This window comes from Leptonychotes weddellii, chromosome 11, assembly GCF_054177405.1.
Source record: "Leptonychotes weddellii isolate Sample4059 chromosome 11, ASM5417740v2, whole genome shotgun sequence".
In the NCBI taxonomy this organism is placed as follows: Eukaryota; Metazoa; Chordata; class Mammalia; order Carnivora; family Phocidae; genus Leptonychotes; species Leptonychotes weddellii.
Genome location: NC_138379.1, coordinates 10,693,967 through 10,709,344, shown reverse-complemented (window position 1 = coordinate 10,709,344; position 15,378 = coordinate 10,693,967). Strand labels below are relative to the sequence as shown.

At 42.2% G+C, this 15,378-nt stretch overlaps 1 protein-coding gene across 1 annotated transcript; it reads right to left on the bottom strand.

The window, feature by feature from the left end:
• Positions 1–12,315: 12,315 nt before the first annotated feature.
• LOC102742544 (olfactory receptor 5J3-like) lies at positions 12,316–14,480 on the bottom strand. The gene is given in 3 exon segments (XM_081797414.1): positions 12,316–13,077; positions 13,080–13,145; positions 13,148–14,480. Coding segments are annotated over 3 exon segments (1,104 nt in total). The 5' UTR covers positions 13,806–14,480; the 3' UTR covers positions 12,316–12,697.
• Positions 14,481–15,378: the final 898 nt, after the last annotated feature.

The window sequence follows — 15,378 nt, the reverse complement described above, 5'->3', positions numbered from 1 at the left end:
GAGCACACCAAAATTAAAGCAAGCAAAAGAAAGGAAATAATAAAGATTAGAGTGGAAATGAAACAGAGAATAGAAAAACTATAGAGAAAAATCAACAACCTAAATGTTGGTTCTTTGAAAAGATCAACAGAATCGACAAGTTTTTTAGCTAGATTAACCAAGAAAAAAAGAAGCTTCAAATTACTAAAATCAAGAATGAGAGAGGAGACTTTATCACTGACTTAATGGACATAAATAGATGCAGAAAAAAAATCATTTGAGAAAATCCAACACCGTTTCAGGATAGAAACACTCAACAAATTAGGAATAGAATGGAATTTCCTCAACCTGATGAAAGTAGCTATGAAAAACCCACAGATAACATAATACTTTTAATGGTGAAAGATTAAATGCCCTAAAATAAGGAAAAAGAAAAGAGTATGTGCTCTCACAACTTTTATTGTACTGGAGTTTCTATCCAGGGCAATTGGAGAGGGAGTGGGAAGGAAGGAATCCAGATTGGAAAAAAGAAAGCAATATGACCCTGTATTCCTATGAATCCACTAAAAACCGTTAGAAGTAATAAAGGAGTTCAGCAAGTTTTGCAAGATAATAGAGTATATATCAATCAGTTGCATTTCTACCACTGAATTGTATACTTTAAATGAGTGAATTTTATGTATGATTTATATCTCAATAAAGTTGTTAAAAAATCAATTGTATTTCTTGGGGCACCTGGGTGGCTCAGTCATTAGGCATCTGGCTTCGGCTCGGGTCATGATCCCAGGATCCTGGGATTGAGCCCCATGTTGGGCTCCCTGCTCCACTGGGAGTCTGCTTCTCCCTCTCCCACTCCCCCTGCTTGTGTTCCCTCTCTTGCTGTCTCTCTCTGTGTCAAATAAATAAATAAAATCTTAAAAAAAATTAATTGTATTTTTATATACTTGCAATGACCATTCCAAAAATGAAGTTAAGAAAACAATTCAATTTACAGTAGCATCAAACAGAACAAGATATTTAGGAATAAATTTAACAAAAGGAGTGCAGAATTAATACCTGAAAACTACAACACATTGTTGAAAGAAATAAGAGATCTAAATAAATTGAGAGATGTTGGGATGCCTGGGTGGCTCAGTCGGTTGGGCATCTGCCTTCAGCTCAGGACATGATCCCAGGGTCCTGGGATCGAGTCCCATGTCAGGCTTCTTGTTCAGCAGGGAGCCTGCTTCTCCCTCTGTCACTCCCCCTGCTTGTGTGCATACTCTCTCTGACAAATAAATAAATAAAATCTTTTAAAAAAAATTGAAAGATGTCCCATGTTCATGAGTAGGAAGGTTTAATATTTTTAAAATGATGATGCTCTCCAAATTGGTCTACAGATTCAATTCAGTCCTTATCAAAATCCAAGCTGGCTTCTGGGAAGATATGGAGAAGCTGACCCTAAAATTCATATGGAAATTCAAGGGGCCAAGAATAGCTAAAACAATATTGAAAAAGAATAGTAAAGTTGGAGGACTTATGATTCTTAATTTCAAAACTTACTATAAAGCTACAGTAATCAAAACAGTGTGGGACCTGGCAAAGAATAGGCATATAGACCAATGAAGCAAAATTGAGAATCCAAAAATTAACCCATACATTTATGGCCAATTGATTTTTTACAAGGATGCCAAGATTATTTAATAGAGAACAATCTCTACAACAAATGGTGCTGGGACATCCACACACAAAAAGAATGAAGTTGGACCCTTTCCTCACACCATATACAAAAATGAACTAAAAATGGATTAAAGACCTAAATACAAGAGCTTAAACCAAAAAACCGTTCAAAGAAAGCATACAGGTAAATCTTCATGACCTTGGATTTGGCAATGGAGTTTTAGATTTGACATCAAAAGCATAAGCAACAAAAGAAAAAATAAATTTCTTAGTTAGCTCAGGCTTCTATAACAAAATATCATAGGCTGGGTGGCTTAAACAACAGAAATTTATTTCTCAGTTTTGGAGGCTGGAAGTCTGAGATCAGCATGTCAGTGTTTCTGGTGAGGGCTGTTTCTGGCTTGCAGATGGCTGCATTCTCATGAATGCTCTTAGCAACATTATTCACAATAGTTAAAAGGTGGAAACAATCCAAATATCTATCAACTGTTGAAAGGATAAATAAAATGTGGTGTATCCATACAATAGAATATTATTCAATAGCCGTATAAAGAAATGAAGTACTGATAAGTTGAAAACATTATGCTGAGTGAAAGAAGCCAGTCATAAAAGACCACAGTTTTATGATTCCATTTATATGAAATGTCCAGGCCAATCTCTTGAGATAGAAAGTAGGTTAGTGATCACCAAGGGCTGAAGAGTGGAGGGATTGGAGGATGGTGGCCAAATGGTGCAGGATTTCTTCTGGGTGTGATAAAGATGTTCCAAAATTGGGGTGCCTGGGTGGCTCAGTCGGTTAAATGTCTCCCTTCAGCTCAGGTCATGGTCCTGGGGTCCTGGGATGGAGCCCTGCATTGGGCTCCCTGCTCGGCGGTGAATCTGCTTCTCCTTCTCCCTCTGCCTCTTCCCCTCACTCGAGCTCTTTCTCTCTCTCAACTAAATAAATCTTTTTTAAAAAGATTTATTTATTTATTTGTCAGAGAGAGAGAGAGCACAAGCAGGGGGAGTGACAGGCAGAGGGAGAAGCAGCCTCCCTGCTCAGCTGGGAGCCCAATGCAGGACTTGATCCCAGGACCCTGGGATCATGACCCGAGCTGAAGGCAGAAGCTTAACTGACTGAGTCACCCAGGCGTCCCTAAATAAATAAAATCTTAAAAAAATTTTTCCAAAATTAATTGTGGTGATGGTTGCACAACTCCGTGAATAAACTAAAGGTCATTGAATTGTACACTTTAAATGGGTGATGTGAAATAATAGAAAAAAATACGTATATTAGTCTCTGCCCCTGGTCCCTGGCACAGGAACCTAATACTTTTTATAATTTTATAATTTTTATAATTTTTTATTTATATATAATTTTTATAATAAAATAATATAAATTTATAATTTTTCTAAGTGATAAGAGCACTAGGAGCATCTTTTGTTCTAAAATTTGGTCTTTGACCCTGATTCTTGACAAGAGTTCCTAAATCCCTTGGAATTTCCTGGGTGATAACAATGTCTTTTGTTCTAATGGGGTGACTCTTGGTGGGTTCCTGAATGGGGGCTGGTCATCAGAAAGACCAAGCTATGATCAGAAGCTTGGAATTTTACGCCCCACTGCCCAGTCTCCAGAAAGGGGAGAAGGGCTGGAAATGAAATCAGGATGAAGCATCCATAAAAATCCCAATAGTGTGGAATTTGCAGGGCTTCAGGTTTGGTGAACACATCTATATGCTGGGAGGGTGGTCCACCCCCAACTCCACAGGGGTCCACCCCAACTCCACTCCTGCACTTGGGACTGTCAGACCTCACCCTATATAGCTCTTAATTTGGCTGTTCATCTGTATCCTTTATTTTATTATAAACTGGTAAACTTAAGTGTTTCCCTGTGTTCTGTGAGCTCTTCTAGCAAATAATCAAATCCAAGGGTGGGTGTGCAGATTATGGGAGCCTCTGATTTGTAGCCAAGTAGGACAGAAGTTGTGGGTAACCTGGGACCTGCTTGGGATTGGTGTTGAACTAAGGTAGGGGTAGTCTTGTGGAACCAAGCTTTCACCTGTGGGGTCTGTGCTAACTCCGATTAGCGTCAGAAATGAATTGAATTGTAGGAACCCAGCTGATGTTGCCAGGAATTGCTTGGTGTGGGAAAGATCCCCAAACATCTGGGGTCAGAAGCATTGTGAGCGTAGTGGTATGAGGGTAAAGGAGAAACACAGGAGCAGAAGTGTGGTGTTTTTTTCCTACTTACGTGAATTGTAGGGTATGTGAATTCGAGCTAAAAAAGCTGTTACAAATACAATTGTTAAAATTGTTCCTACTTAGAGATGTGAAGGGTAGGGAGAGTAATCATTAATTTGCACAACTGGCCCTTTCCTATATTGTATCTCCACACCTCTAAACTTCCTTCCTTGACCAAATTGGACTTTTCTATTTCAGCAAGTAACCACTCTAAGTTACCTCACGGTACTGCTGTCTGCCAGCCAATAGCTTCATTTTATCAGCGCTGCCATCTAAATATGGCAATGTTTGTGTAATTACTTGAACATTTTATTGCATACTTGCCCTTATTTATAAAAGGATAGTGGAAAATGGAAAAATTAAGTGCTGATGTTAATGATTTTACAGTTGAGACAAAGGAAGATATCATTTGGTAGGCCAAAAACAGTAAATTTGATGCTTATTGAATTTAAGCAGGTCTGTCAACTGTGTTCAATTATAAAGGAAAGCAACACAATTTAAAACACATGTACAAAATGCTGTAAGTACCTTGCCATAGTTTGTGGCTAAAGGTAGGGTGCGGTGGTAGAGCAAATGTGTAGATCTTGACAATTATGTTTAGTAGAATATTATTCTGAGACACTGATTTTGTTTTTCTGATAACTTATTTTTTTTTTACCCAGTGGTCCTTCCCCATTCAAACTAGACGGCTTGGCAGCCATACCTCAGGCTAGGGTTGTTATAGCCTAGTGCAGATACCAAAAAAGTCAATCCCTGGCCTTTGAGGTTTAAAATATGTTTTAGAAACCCAAGGCAGAGATAAAACTTTTGTGATAAGAAGCTTTTGAACTTCAAAAGATACAACCATCAATAACCCAGGGCAGAAACCCAAGCAGCTACCGCAGGCACATAAGAATTTGTCATCAATCAGAGCCAGATTTTCTAGTGCCTTTCTTTCTCTCAGAGACTAGATAAAAGTTCCCTGGGCTTATAAGGAGAAGAAAGTCAGAGCACAAGTAAGTTTAGAGGCTGGTGAATCCCTAGGAAGGAATCCTGTGGCCCAATCTCTAGAGGTCCTATACCTTTCGAGGTGTAGGAACAATGGAGAAGAAAGGGCCGTGGGGCTGAGAGCCTGAGAACTTTCCTTCAGACGCAGAGTGTCATGGGAGAGTGGGTGGTACCCCCTGAGAAGGAAGAAGGAGTAACTGGTCTAGAGAAGCTTTCCTTTTTGGAAATGGGGTCATGACCATGATCATCATGGTCTGGCAATCAGAGACCAAATGGGAATAGGATGTCTCAGTAAATGCCATGGAGACCATGACAGAGGACCAGGCGACATCCCAGTCTATCCCATCTGTACTTACTGATACTCTCTAACTCCTGAGGAGGGGAAGGAGTGTGTGTACAGATGGCTGTTGGGGAGGGGGACTCTTTTTTTTTTTAAAGATTTTATTTATTTATTTGAGAGAGAGAATGAGATAGAGAGAGCATGAGAGGGGGGAGGGTCAGAGGGAGAAGCAGACCCCCCGCCGAGCAGGGAGCCCGATGCGGGACTCGATCCCAGGACTCCAGGATCATGACCTGAGCCGAAGGCAGTCGCTTAACCAACTGAGCCACCCAGGCGCCTGGGGAGGGGGACTCTTAAATTGACCCATATTGCCCAGATTTGACAGAAAGGATGTTTTTGCCATCCGGCAGATGAGGAGCTCAAAAGAGAACTTGCCAAGGGGGGAAAAGAAAAGTCACACTTCTTGTACAGGTGAGTTTGGGACCTTACACAAGCACCTATTCTAACTGGGCTGAGAATCAGCATCAGCCAGCCTCAGAGAGGGAACCTCAGAGTCCAACAAACTGTTTGCAATGATTTCCTGTGTCATAGGCTTCTTTATCAAGGGAGAGACCAGCAGTGTTTAAATCCTCTCTTTACAAATTATTCATGAGCATTGAAAAGACGTTTCACGGTTATACCATCTCCTCCTCTATCATTTGCATAATTACTATTAGCAGATCTTTATATCCTAGACGTCAAAGTTAAATTTTTTATTTGAGAGAGAGACAGAGAGTGAGAGACAGCACAAGCAAGGTGAGGGGCAGAGGGAGAAGCAGACTCCCCGCTGAGCAGGGAGCCCGATGTGGGGCTCGATCCCAGAACTCTGAGACCATGACCTGAGCTGAAGGCAGACGCTTAACCGACTGAGCCACCCAGGGACCCCTACCAAATATCATTTTAAGTAAATCGGATGAACAAGGACTTTGTTGAGTTGCAAAGTTACAGCAGAAAATTGAATTTGATTGTCAGTATTTCAAGTATAATCTATTTTGAATACTTTAAATATTCATGTATATGGTACATAACATTCAGATATAAAATCAAATTAAGCAATTATATCATATATGAGACTTTATAATTCTTTTTAAGCTCTCTGAATTGTATCCCTTCCCTTCCTCCTTTCCTTCCAAACAAATAAAACATGTAAGTATAAAGTTCAGATTTCAGGCATTGCACTTTCCAAAACACGTTCCGGGAAAGCATTTCCAGGAAAGGCAAGGATTGTCTGAATGGGGAAATAACTTTCCTGCTCGCTCTCCATCCCAGAATATCTAAATAAAAAAAGATCAAACCACTGAATCTTCCAATAGTTTATCTATTTTTATCATGGATTTGGCCCATCCATTTGCAGTATGAATTAGAAATGGATAAATTCACTGGAGTCAGTTCATTTACTACTTTGAGCCAAAGGCAGGGCATAGTGGAAATAGTGCTGGATTTTTTTTTTTTTTTAAGTAGGCTCCACCCCCAGTGCGGAGCCCAACCTGGGGCTTGAACTCACTACCCTGAGATCAAGACCTGAGCTGAGATCAAGAGTTGGACGCTTAACCAACTGAGCCACCCAGGCCCCCCGATTGTGCTGGATTTTGAGTCTACATATCAGGTTTTGGTTTCAGTTTTTTGTCATTTTTGTGGTATTTGTCTTTGTATTTATATACACTTTAAAGTATTTAAAAACTTTATTAAAACTATCTGTTTTTAAAATGTTATTAGGGTGCCTGGGTGGCTCAGTTGGTTGAGCGACTGCCTTCGGCTCAGGTCATGATCCCGGAGTCCTGGGATCGAGTCCCACATCGGGCTCCCGGCTCAGCGGGGACCCTGCTTCTCCCTCTGACCCTCTCCCCTCTCATGCTGTTTCTCTCTCTCTCTCTAATAAATAAATAAATAAAATCTTTAAAAAAAATTAAAAAAAAATGTTATTAAATTGTGAAATATATCATGCATGTAAAAGTGTTATAAAACCTATGTTTGAAGAATATCGCTAAAGTAAACACCCATGTGTGTACCATCCACCTTAGAAATACAATGTTACAAGTATCTTTAATGTGTTTAGGAATCATCTGGGGATCATGTTAAAATGCAGATTCTGATTCAGTCTGTTTGGGGAAGAGCCTGGGATTCTACCCAGCTCATTTCTACCCAGCTCCCAGACAATGCTAATGTTGGTGGTGCACAGGTCATGCACTTAGCAGTGTGATCTAAGAAGGCTCCTTTGTGCTTCTCCCAAATATCACCTGTGTTTTTCCTCCCACAAGAAGCGCTATCCCAAATTTTCTGTCAGTCACTCTGCTTCATTTTTAAATAGTTTTACCATCTGTGAATGCATTTCTAAACATTGTGTTTGTTTAGTTTTGCCTGTTTTAAAATTTTATACAAATGGAATAATACTGTGGGCATCCTTCTGTTACTTATTTCTGTCCTTACTTCACTCAAGCTTCTGTTTTAGAGGCACGTTCATGTTGGTACATGGACCTGTAGTTCACTTATTTCTGCGGCTGTTTAATTTCTGTTGTGCGACTGTACCCTATTGTATTCATCCATTTCTACTGTTATAGACATCTGTGTTACTTCCGTTTTTTTGCTATGACAAACAATGCTGCTATAAGCATGTTTCATAATGCAGTGTGCAAGAATTTCTCTAGATTGCATGCCTACTTATAGAACTGCTGGCTCAACTTTTTTTGTTTAAAGATTTATTTATTTATTCTAGAGAGAATGTGCAAGTGGGATAGGAGCAGAGGGAGAGAATCCCAAGCAGACCCTCTGCTGAGCAGGGAGCTCCACATGGGGCTCTAACCCACAATCCCGAGATGATGACCTGAGCTGAAATTGAGAATGGGAAGCTTAGCCAAATGAGCCACCCAGGCACCCCTGCTGGCTCAACTTTTAAATTTGATGTCTAATTGTGGTCAAAGTGGTTGGTATAATTTATACACAGCCATTACTAACACGTAGATTGTCTGATTTTTTAAAAAAGATTTTATTTGAGAGAGAGAGAGAGAGAGAGCACGCATGGGGAGAAGGGGCAGAGGGAGAGAGAGAAGCAGACCCCTGCTCAGTGGGGAGCCCCACATGCCGTTTGACCCCAGGACCCTGAGATCATGACCTGAGCTGAAGGCAGACGCTTAACCGATTTAGCCACCCAGGAGCCTCTAGATTGTCTGATTTTTAATTTTTGCTGTTTTGGAGGGTATGCAAATATATCTTGGAATTTTTAGTTTTCATCTCCAATTGCCAATGAGGCTTTCAAATGTTTATTGGCCAACCAAGTCCAACATGTCTTATTAGCTGTGATAACTTGGATGTGTTGCTTAACTTGGGTCTTCTTTTCTTCATCAGTAAAAGGAGGGTAATGACATACACCTCACAAGATTTTGCCCTTTGGAGGAAGGACCTGCCATGGTAAAATGACATTTACTTAGCTTACTTTTAGATAGCATTTTGACCAGTACTGCTCTTCGGAGTAGATCGCTGGGTGATGCCTCTCTAAATGATGCAGCGATCAACAGAGAGATGATGGGTTCAGAGAAGCAGCCTGGTGAAAAGAAAGGGCGTATCAGTCTGTTAAAAAAAAACAAAACAAGGGACGCCTGGGTAGCTCAGTCGGGTAAGTGTATGATTCTTGGTCTTGATCTCACGGTTGTGGGTTCGAGCCCCTGCTTTGGGCTCCACGCTGGGCCTGGAGCCTACTTAAAAAACAAAAACAAAAAACCAAGAAAAAAAAAAAAGAAAGAAAGAAAAGAAAGAAGCTCCCTAACGTTCATTGTTCTATTTAGGGTAACACTAACAGTTTTAATAAACAAACCCTAAATTTCAGTGGCTTAACAGAATAGAGTTCACATCTGGTTCCTGTGTTCCTAGTTAGGAGACAGCTTTTCTCCACTGATTTAGGAAACCAGGCTCCTTCCCCGTGGCTGCACTATGCCCTAGGGCCATGGAGTCTCCAGCTTCCAGCGGGCAGCAGAAGAAACAAGAGAGTCAAGAGGTCCTAATATCCACCCACTTCTTAAGTCTGTGCCTTGAAACGAAATCTCTCTTTTGATCACATTCCTTTGATAAGACCTAGTCACATGGCCGCATCCAGATGCAAGGAGGCCACAGAAATGTAGTCCTGGGTCGGGTTTCTACCTGCCAGCAACAACAGGACTCCACCGAAGGGAAGCCGCAGTCATACACAGTGTTAACCCGTGATGATTCTCCCCACCGTTGTTAAGACGAATGCAGGCTGCATTGCCATCCCCTCGTTCTGTCCCCGCTTAGGCAACATGATTCCCCTATTCCTGTTGATTCTCCTCTTCCTGCTCATTTTAATGTAGATCACACACTTTTGAGAAAGGATCAGGGGAGAAGACACATAGTTTTCTCCCTTCGTGGCTTTTGCCATGCTTTTTCCTCTGCTAAGGACCCTCTCCCAAACTAAACTGTGAGCTCTGGGAGAAGAATTGCATACTGTTTTCACTCAAGAATTTAGAGCTGGATCGAGGAATGCAAATCAGTGCTCCTCACACCTTAAGATGCACACCAATCACCTGGGGATCTTGTGAAACTGTAGATTCTGATTCAGTAGGTCTGGGGCTGGGCCCCAGATTCTGCATTTCTCAAAAGCCCTCAGGTGATGAGAGTGCCACTGGTCCAAGGAGAACACTCCCGTAGATGCCCAACCGTTCATTTACTGAACAGATCTTTATTGAGCACCTACAATGTGCCAGGCATTGAGGATACAACAGTGAATGGGCTAGGATAATAATTTGCCACTCCTCAGATTGCAAGTCTATAAATATTCAACATTTATATGGTTAATTAAAGTTTTTTTTTTAAGATTTTATGTATTTAGTTGAGAGAGAGAGTACACAAGCAAGGAGAGGGGCAGAGGGAGAGGGAGAAGCAGGCTTCCTGCTAAGCAGGGAGCCTGACGCAGGCTCTGTCCCAGGACTCTGGGATCATGGCCTGAGCCAAGGGCAGATGCTTAACCGACTGAGCCACCCAGGAGCCCCTAGTTAATTAAAATTGTACATCAGAGCCATACCAACTGCCCAACTGGCCAGTGACAGAGACAAAGCTGTACACTTACGAAGTCTCATTTAGTTTTCTTCTCTCTGGGTAAAAAAGGAGACTACATTTTCCCGAGCTCCTTTGCAGTTATGTTAAACTTAAAGACTAGTTTCAGGGTAACGGCGTGTGGGTTGAAGTGATGTGAGCCAACCACAAGTCAGGTAATTGAAAATATTCTCCAGGGGGCACCTGAGTGGCTCAGGTGGTTAAGCGTCTGGTTCTTGGTTTCAGCTCAGGTCATGATCTCATGGTCGTGAGATCGAGCCCCTAGTTGGGCTCTGCGCTCAGTGGGGAGTCTGCTTGAGATTCTCTCTCTCCCTCTGCCCCTCCCCCCATGTGCCTGTGCTCTCTCTCTCAAATAAATAAATAAGTCTAAAAAAAAAAAACCCGTTCTACAAGACTTTCTTGATTATTATTTCCCCCATCATTAAAATCTTAGAGGGCAGAGGTTGAGATGGTAGTGTTGTTGTATGACAGGGGGTCCAGATATGATCGATGGATCAAAGTTGCGCTGGAGAGTCACCTGATCTGTCTCATCTTTTGCACAGGTGAAAGCCTTCGTGGTATTAACTCACCGGGACGATGGGGTTTATTTTTCCCTGTAGCACAAGCTGGCTACCTAATACTGTTCTGACTATTAATCCAGGTAGGACCTACCACAATGTGTTGCACCTAGTTGCCTCATAAATATTTCTCCAGATGAACGAATTAGATTGGTTTATACTCTTTGCCACCCTGTTCCAGTCCTGACCTCAGTTGTAGGCATGTACCAAAAACTCAGGTTTTATGTTAAAGAAATGTGGAGCATAGGAAGAGCTTTAGTAAATACTGGCTTAATGAAAGAAGAGAGAAGTGAGAGATTTTCACACTCAGTTTCCTGGAAAGGATTTAATTATTTTCTTTTTAGGATAAAGTATCAGAATCAAACATGCTCAGTACAAAGGTTTTGGAGAATTTTTGAGAAAAACAGGACAACATTTTCCCCATTGTGTGCCCCCTCTCACATAACCATCATTTACACTTCTGTGTGTTCTTCCCAGGTTTTTGGCCACTCATTTTTGTTACAGTGTTGCGCTCACACTCTGGACTTTCTGGCCTGCTGCTTTCTGCGTTATTATGTAGTGGTCGGGTGGTTGATTGTTAGTGGTTACATCAGAACCCATCTCAGGGATGAATCCTTTAATTCTTTCCTCCTTTGACCATTTAGGTTGTTTCTAACTTACTGTTTTCACAAATGGTGTTGTGACAAACCTGTTTGTATAGCAAGATTTTCTGTATGTAGAATAATTTCCTTTAAGGTAGATCTGAATGGAAAAAAAAAAAAGCGTCTTTTAAATGACCTCAGGCCAAAAATCTCAGGCTGAAGGTGACTCAACTCAGGTTAGGACTTTGTGAAAGTTTCAGAGCATGCCTTCCAGTCCAATGCTCGGCCTTGAATTAGGTCAAGTTCAGCTTCTTCATTCGTGTGATTCTCTAAAACACATATACTCAACCATATTACATGTATATTTAAAGACGTTTAGGCCAAATATAAATTTTTTGGAATCAGTCTCCTAAAGCACAGTTATTTTATATGATGCTGTAAGGGCAAATATCACACACACAAGCACACATGTGCCCTGGAGAATTATGAGGCATGTACATACATCTGGCTAGAAAATGGATGTATGAGGAAAGTCTCTCTTGAGCCTGAGGTTTTATTTAATGAGGCGGCTCAGCAAATGCAACAACAATAAGAAATAAGGACATTTCTATTCTGGCCATCTTTCTTTTTGGAATGGGACTAGGAAGAAAGAACTGAGCACCTCGTAGCTGACCCCTACCTCATTAAGTCAGTGGCAAAATAGAAATGATTCTGCTGCCCCTTGTCCGATGTCTCTTGGAAATTGTGATGAACTTCCAGTAGAGGACTCAGCTTGTGGCTGAGGTGTGAAAGAAATATCCTGGTTTTGGTGGGGAAGTCCTGATATTGAATACCCTCTAACTGTATAGCTTTAGGTAACTTTTTTTTTTTTTAAGATTTTATTTAATTACTTGAGAGAAAGAGAGTGAGAGAACACAAGCAGGGGGAGCAGCAGAGGAGGGCAGCGAGAAGCAGACTCCCCGCTGAGCAGGGAGCCCGACGCAGGGCTCGATCCCAGGACCCTGAGATCATGACCCGAGCTGAAGGCCACTGCTTAACCGACTGAGCCACCCAGGTGCCCTTAGGTAACTTATTTTTACTGAGTCACTTTATTTGTAAAATGAGATCATCATCACAATGACTGCCTCACAATATGGATGCAAACATTCAACACAATAATGGATAAGAAGATGCTTTTAAGAATTGCAATTCTCTGTACAAAGAATGATATTTGCTGTTCCTTCCCTACTTCTTCCACCCCCTTCGGAACCAGGGCTGCTCTCCGTTTGGTCAATTCACAATGTGATTTGGAAGATGCTGTGCCTTCCTCCTTCCAACAAATAACCTTGCAGGACTCAGCAGGGAGAGATACTGACCCGGAGCTTCCTCTGCACCGCGTCCTTCACCTCCTTGTTGCGGAAGCTATAGATGAAGGGGTTGAGCATGGGAATTATGATGGTGTCGAACACGGACACTATTTGGTCATTGGTATCATTAGTGGATCCATGAGGCTGGACATAGGTGAAAACCACAGTGCCATAGAAAATGACAATGGCCAGCAAGTGGGAGGCACATGTGGAGAGGGCCTTCTCCCGCCCAGCTGCTGAGCGCATCCTCCCAAAGGCCACCAAGACCAAGCTGTAGGAGGTGAGGATGACTGCAGCAGGCAGAAGGGTAACCAGAGCGGAGAAGATATAGAGGACCACTCCTGCTGTGGCTGTGTTGGCACAGCCCGGTGGAGAAGGGGAGGGATGTCACAGAAGTAGTGTGTCACCTGGTTGGGCCCACAGAAAGGCAGAGCAAGACATTCCCAGTCTGGATAGCAGAGTTGGTGCCACCAAATGCATAGGAAGCAGCTACCAGCTGGAGACAGGTCTCTTTGGTCATGACTGAACTGTAATGGAGGGGTTGGCAGATGGCCGCGAAGCGGTCATAGGCCATGGAGGCCAGCAGGAAGCTCTCAGCTGTCACATGCACCACAAAGAAGGTCAGCTGGATCACACAGCCCTCGGAAGAGATGGTCTTGTCAGAGGCCAGGAAGTTGGCTAAGAGCTTGGGTGTGACCACAGAAGAGTAACAAAGATCAAGAAAAGAGAGGACACTGAGGAAGAAATACATGGGACTATGGAGACGGGAGTCTGTGAAGATGAGTGCCATCATTCCCAGGTTGCCCATCACCGTGATGGCATAAATGAGCAGGAAGGTTACAAATAGAAGCTCCTGGAGATCTGGATAGCTGGAGAATCCCAACAAGATGAACTGGGTAACTGGAGTGTGGTTGCCACTTGCAAGGGCTAGTTCTCCAGGTGTCATCTGCAGAGGTGACAATTGATAATCACTCAAACAGGAATTACCTGAGCATGTCCACCGCTGTGCATAGGACGATGAGGGAGAGTATAAGCAAGTATAAGACTTCTTGCACAAGAAGCTAATGGGAAGCATCGTGCATAGTGGAAAGGACATGAACTGTGAAGCCCAACAGACCTGAGTCCTAATTCTGATTATGGCACGAACTAGTTGTGTATCCTTGGATAAGCTATATCAATGAGCTTTAGTTTTCTTGTCATGAAATGAAGAAAATATGCCTATGTTTCAGGGTTGCTGCATGGCCTAAATGAAAAAATGAATGTAAAATATCTGAATGTCTGGGACACAGTAGGTGATCAATAAATTATGAGTCCTCTTCCCCAATTTCTAGTGCCTGTATCTATAAATAGGCTTATGACTGGATTTGACAATTATTTCATTCATTTTAGAAATCAAGATATAATTCACATACAATAAAATTCACCATTTTAGGGGCACCTGGGTGGCTCAGTCAGTTAAGCATCTGACTCTTGATTTCAGCGCGGGTCATGATTTCGAGGTCCTGGGATTGAGCCCCATGTTGGGCTCTGTGCTCAGTGGCAAGTCTGCTTGAGATTCTCTCTCCCTCTCCCTCTGCCCCTCCCTGCCCTGGGTTCTCTCTATCTCTCTAAAATAAATAAATGGGAGCACCTGGGTGGCTCAGTTGGTTAAGCATCTGCCTTCGGTTCAGGTCATGATCCCGGGGTCCTGGGATCGAGCCCCACCTCGGGCTCCTAGCTCAGCGGGGAGCCTGCTTCTCCCTCTCCCTCTGCCTGCTGCTCCCCCTGCTTGTGCTCTCTCTTTCTCTGTCAAATAGATAAATAAAATATTTAAAAATAAAAATAATAAAAATAAAATAAATAAATGAATAAATAAATAAATAAAATTTTTAAAAAGAATAAAGTGTACGATTCAGTGGTTGTGCAACCATCCCCATTATTTAGTTGCAGAACACTTTTATCACCCAAAAGAAAAAACCCCATGGCCATTAGTAGTCACTCCCCATTCTACCCTTCCCCCAGCTCCTGAAAATCATTAATCTACTTTCTGTCTTTATGGATTTGCCTATTCTGGACATTTCATATAAATGGATTCATTCAATTAGTGGCTTTGTGTGTCTGGCTCCTTTCACTTAATATTTTCAAGGTATATCCATGTTGTAGAATGTATGGGTATTCATTCTGTCTTATATTTAAACATCCTTCAGGGCATCTCCTCTATATAGTAACCATTGTGTCCTCTGAGAATCTATTGAGTTGAATGTTACCTGGGAGACCATCAGCTTGGAAATAGTGTTTTAGTGCTTGCTTGACTGTCCTCCAAGATGTTTATCTGTAGGAGAACTGGAAATGTCCACAATCCTTTCATTCTTCCCCATACTTCCCTCTTTCTTCTGCCCCTCATCTTCTACCTCCTTGGGGATCTGGGATACATCCTGAAAATTAGTCCTAGGAACACCTCACCAACCTCTTCATCCATGTCAAATGGTTTATGTGGAAGACAAGGAGGAAGTGTGGTGTCTCCTTGCAGAAGAACATGGAATAACCTCACCTTTGTTCCCACCTGCTGTAATAGGTACAGAGCGCGGTACTGGGCTGACAGGATAGAGACCGGCTTTCTAGTTCCAGCTCTGTTACCTTGGGCGATTCTCCTCTCTCTGATTCCTCATTGGCAGAGTCAAGGTTTGGCA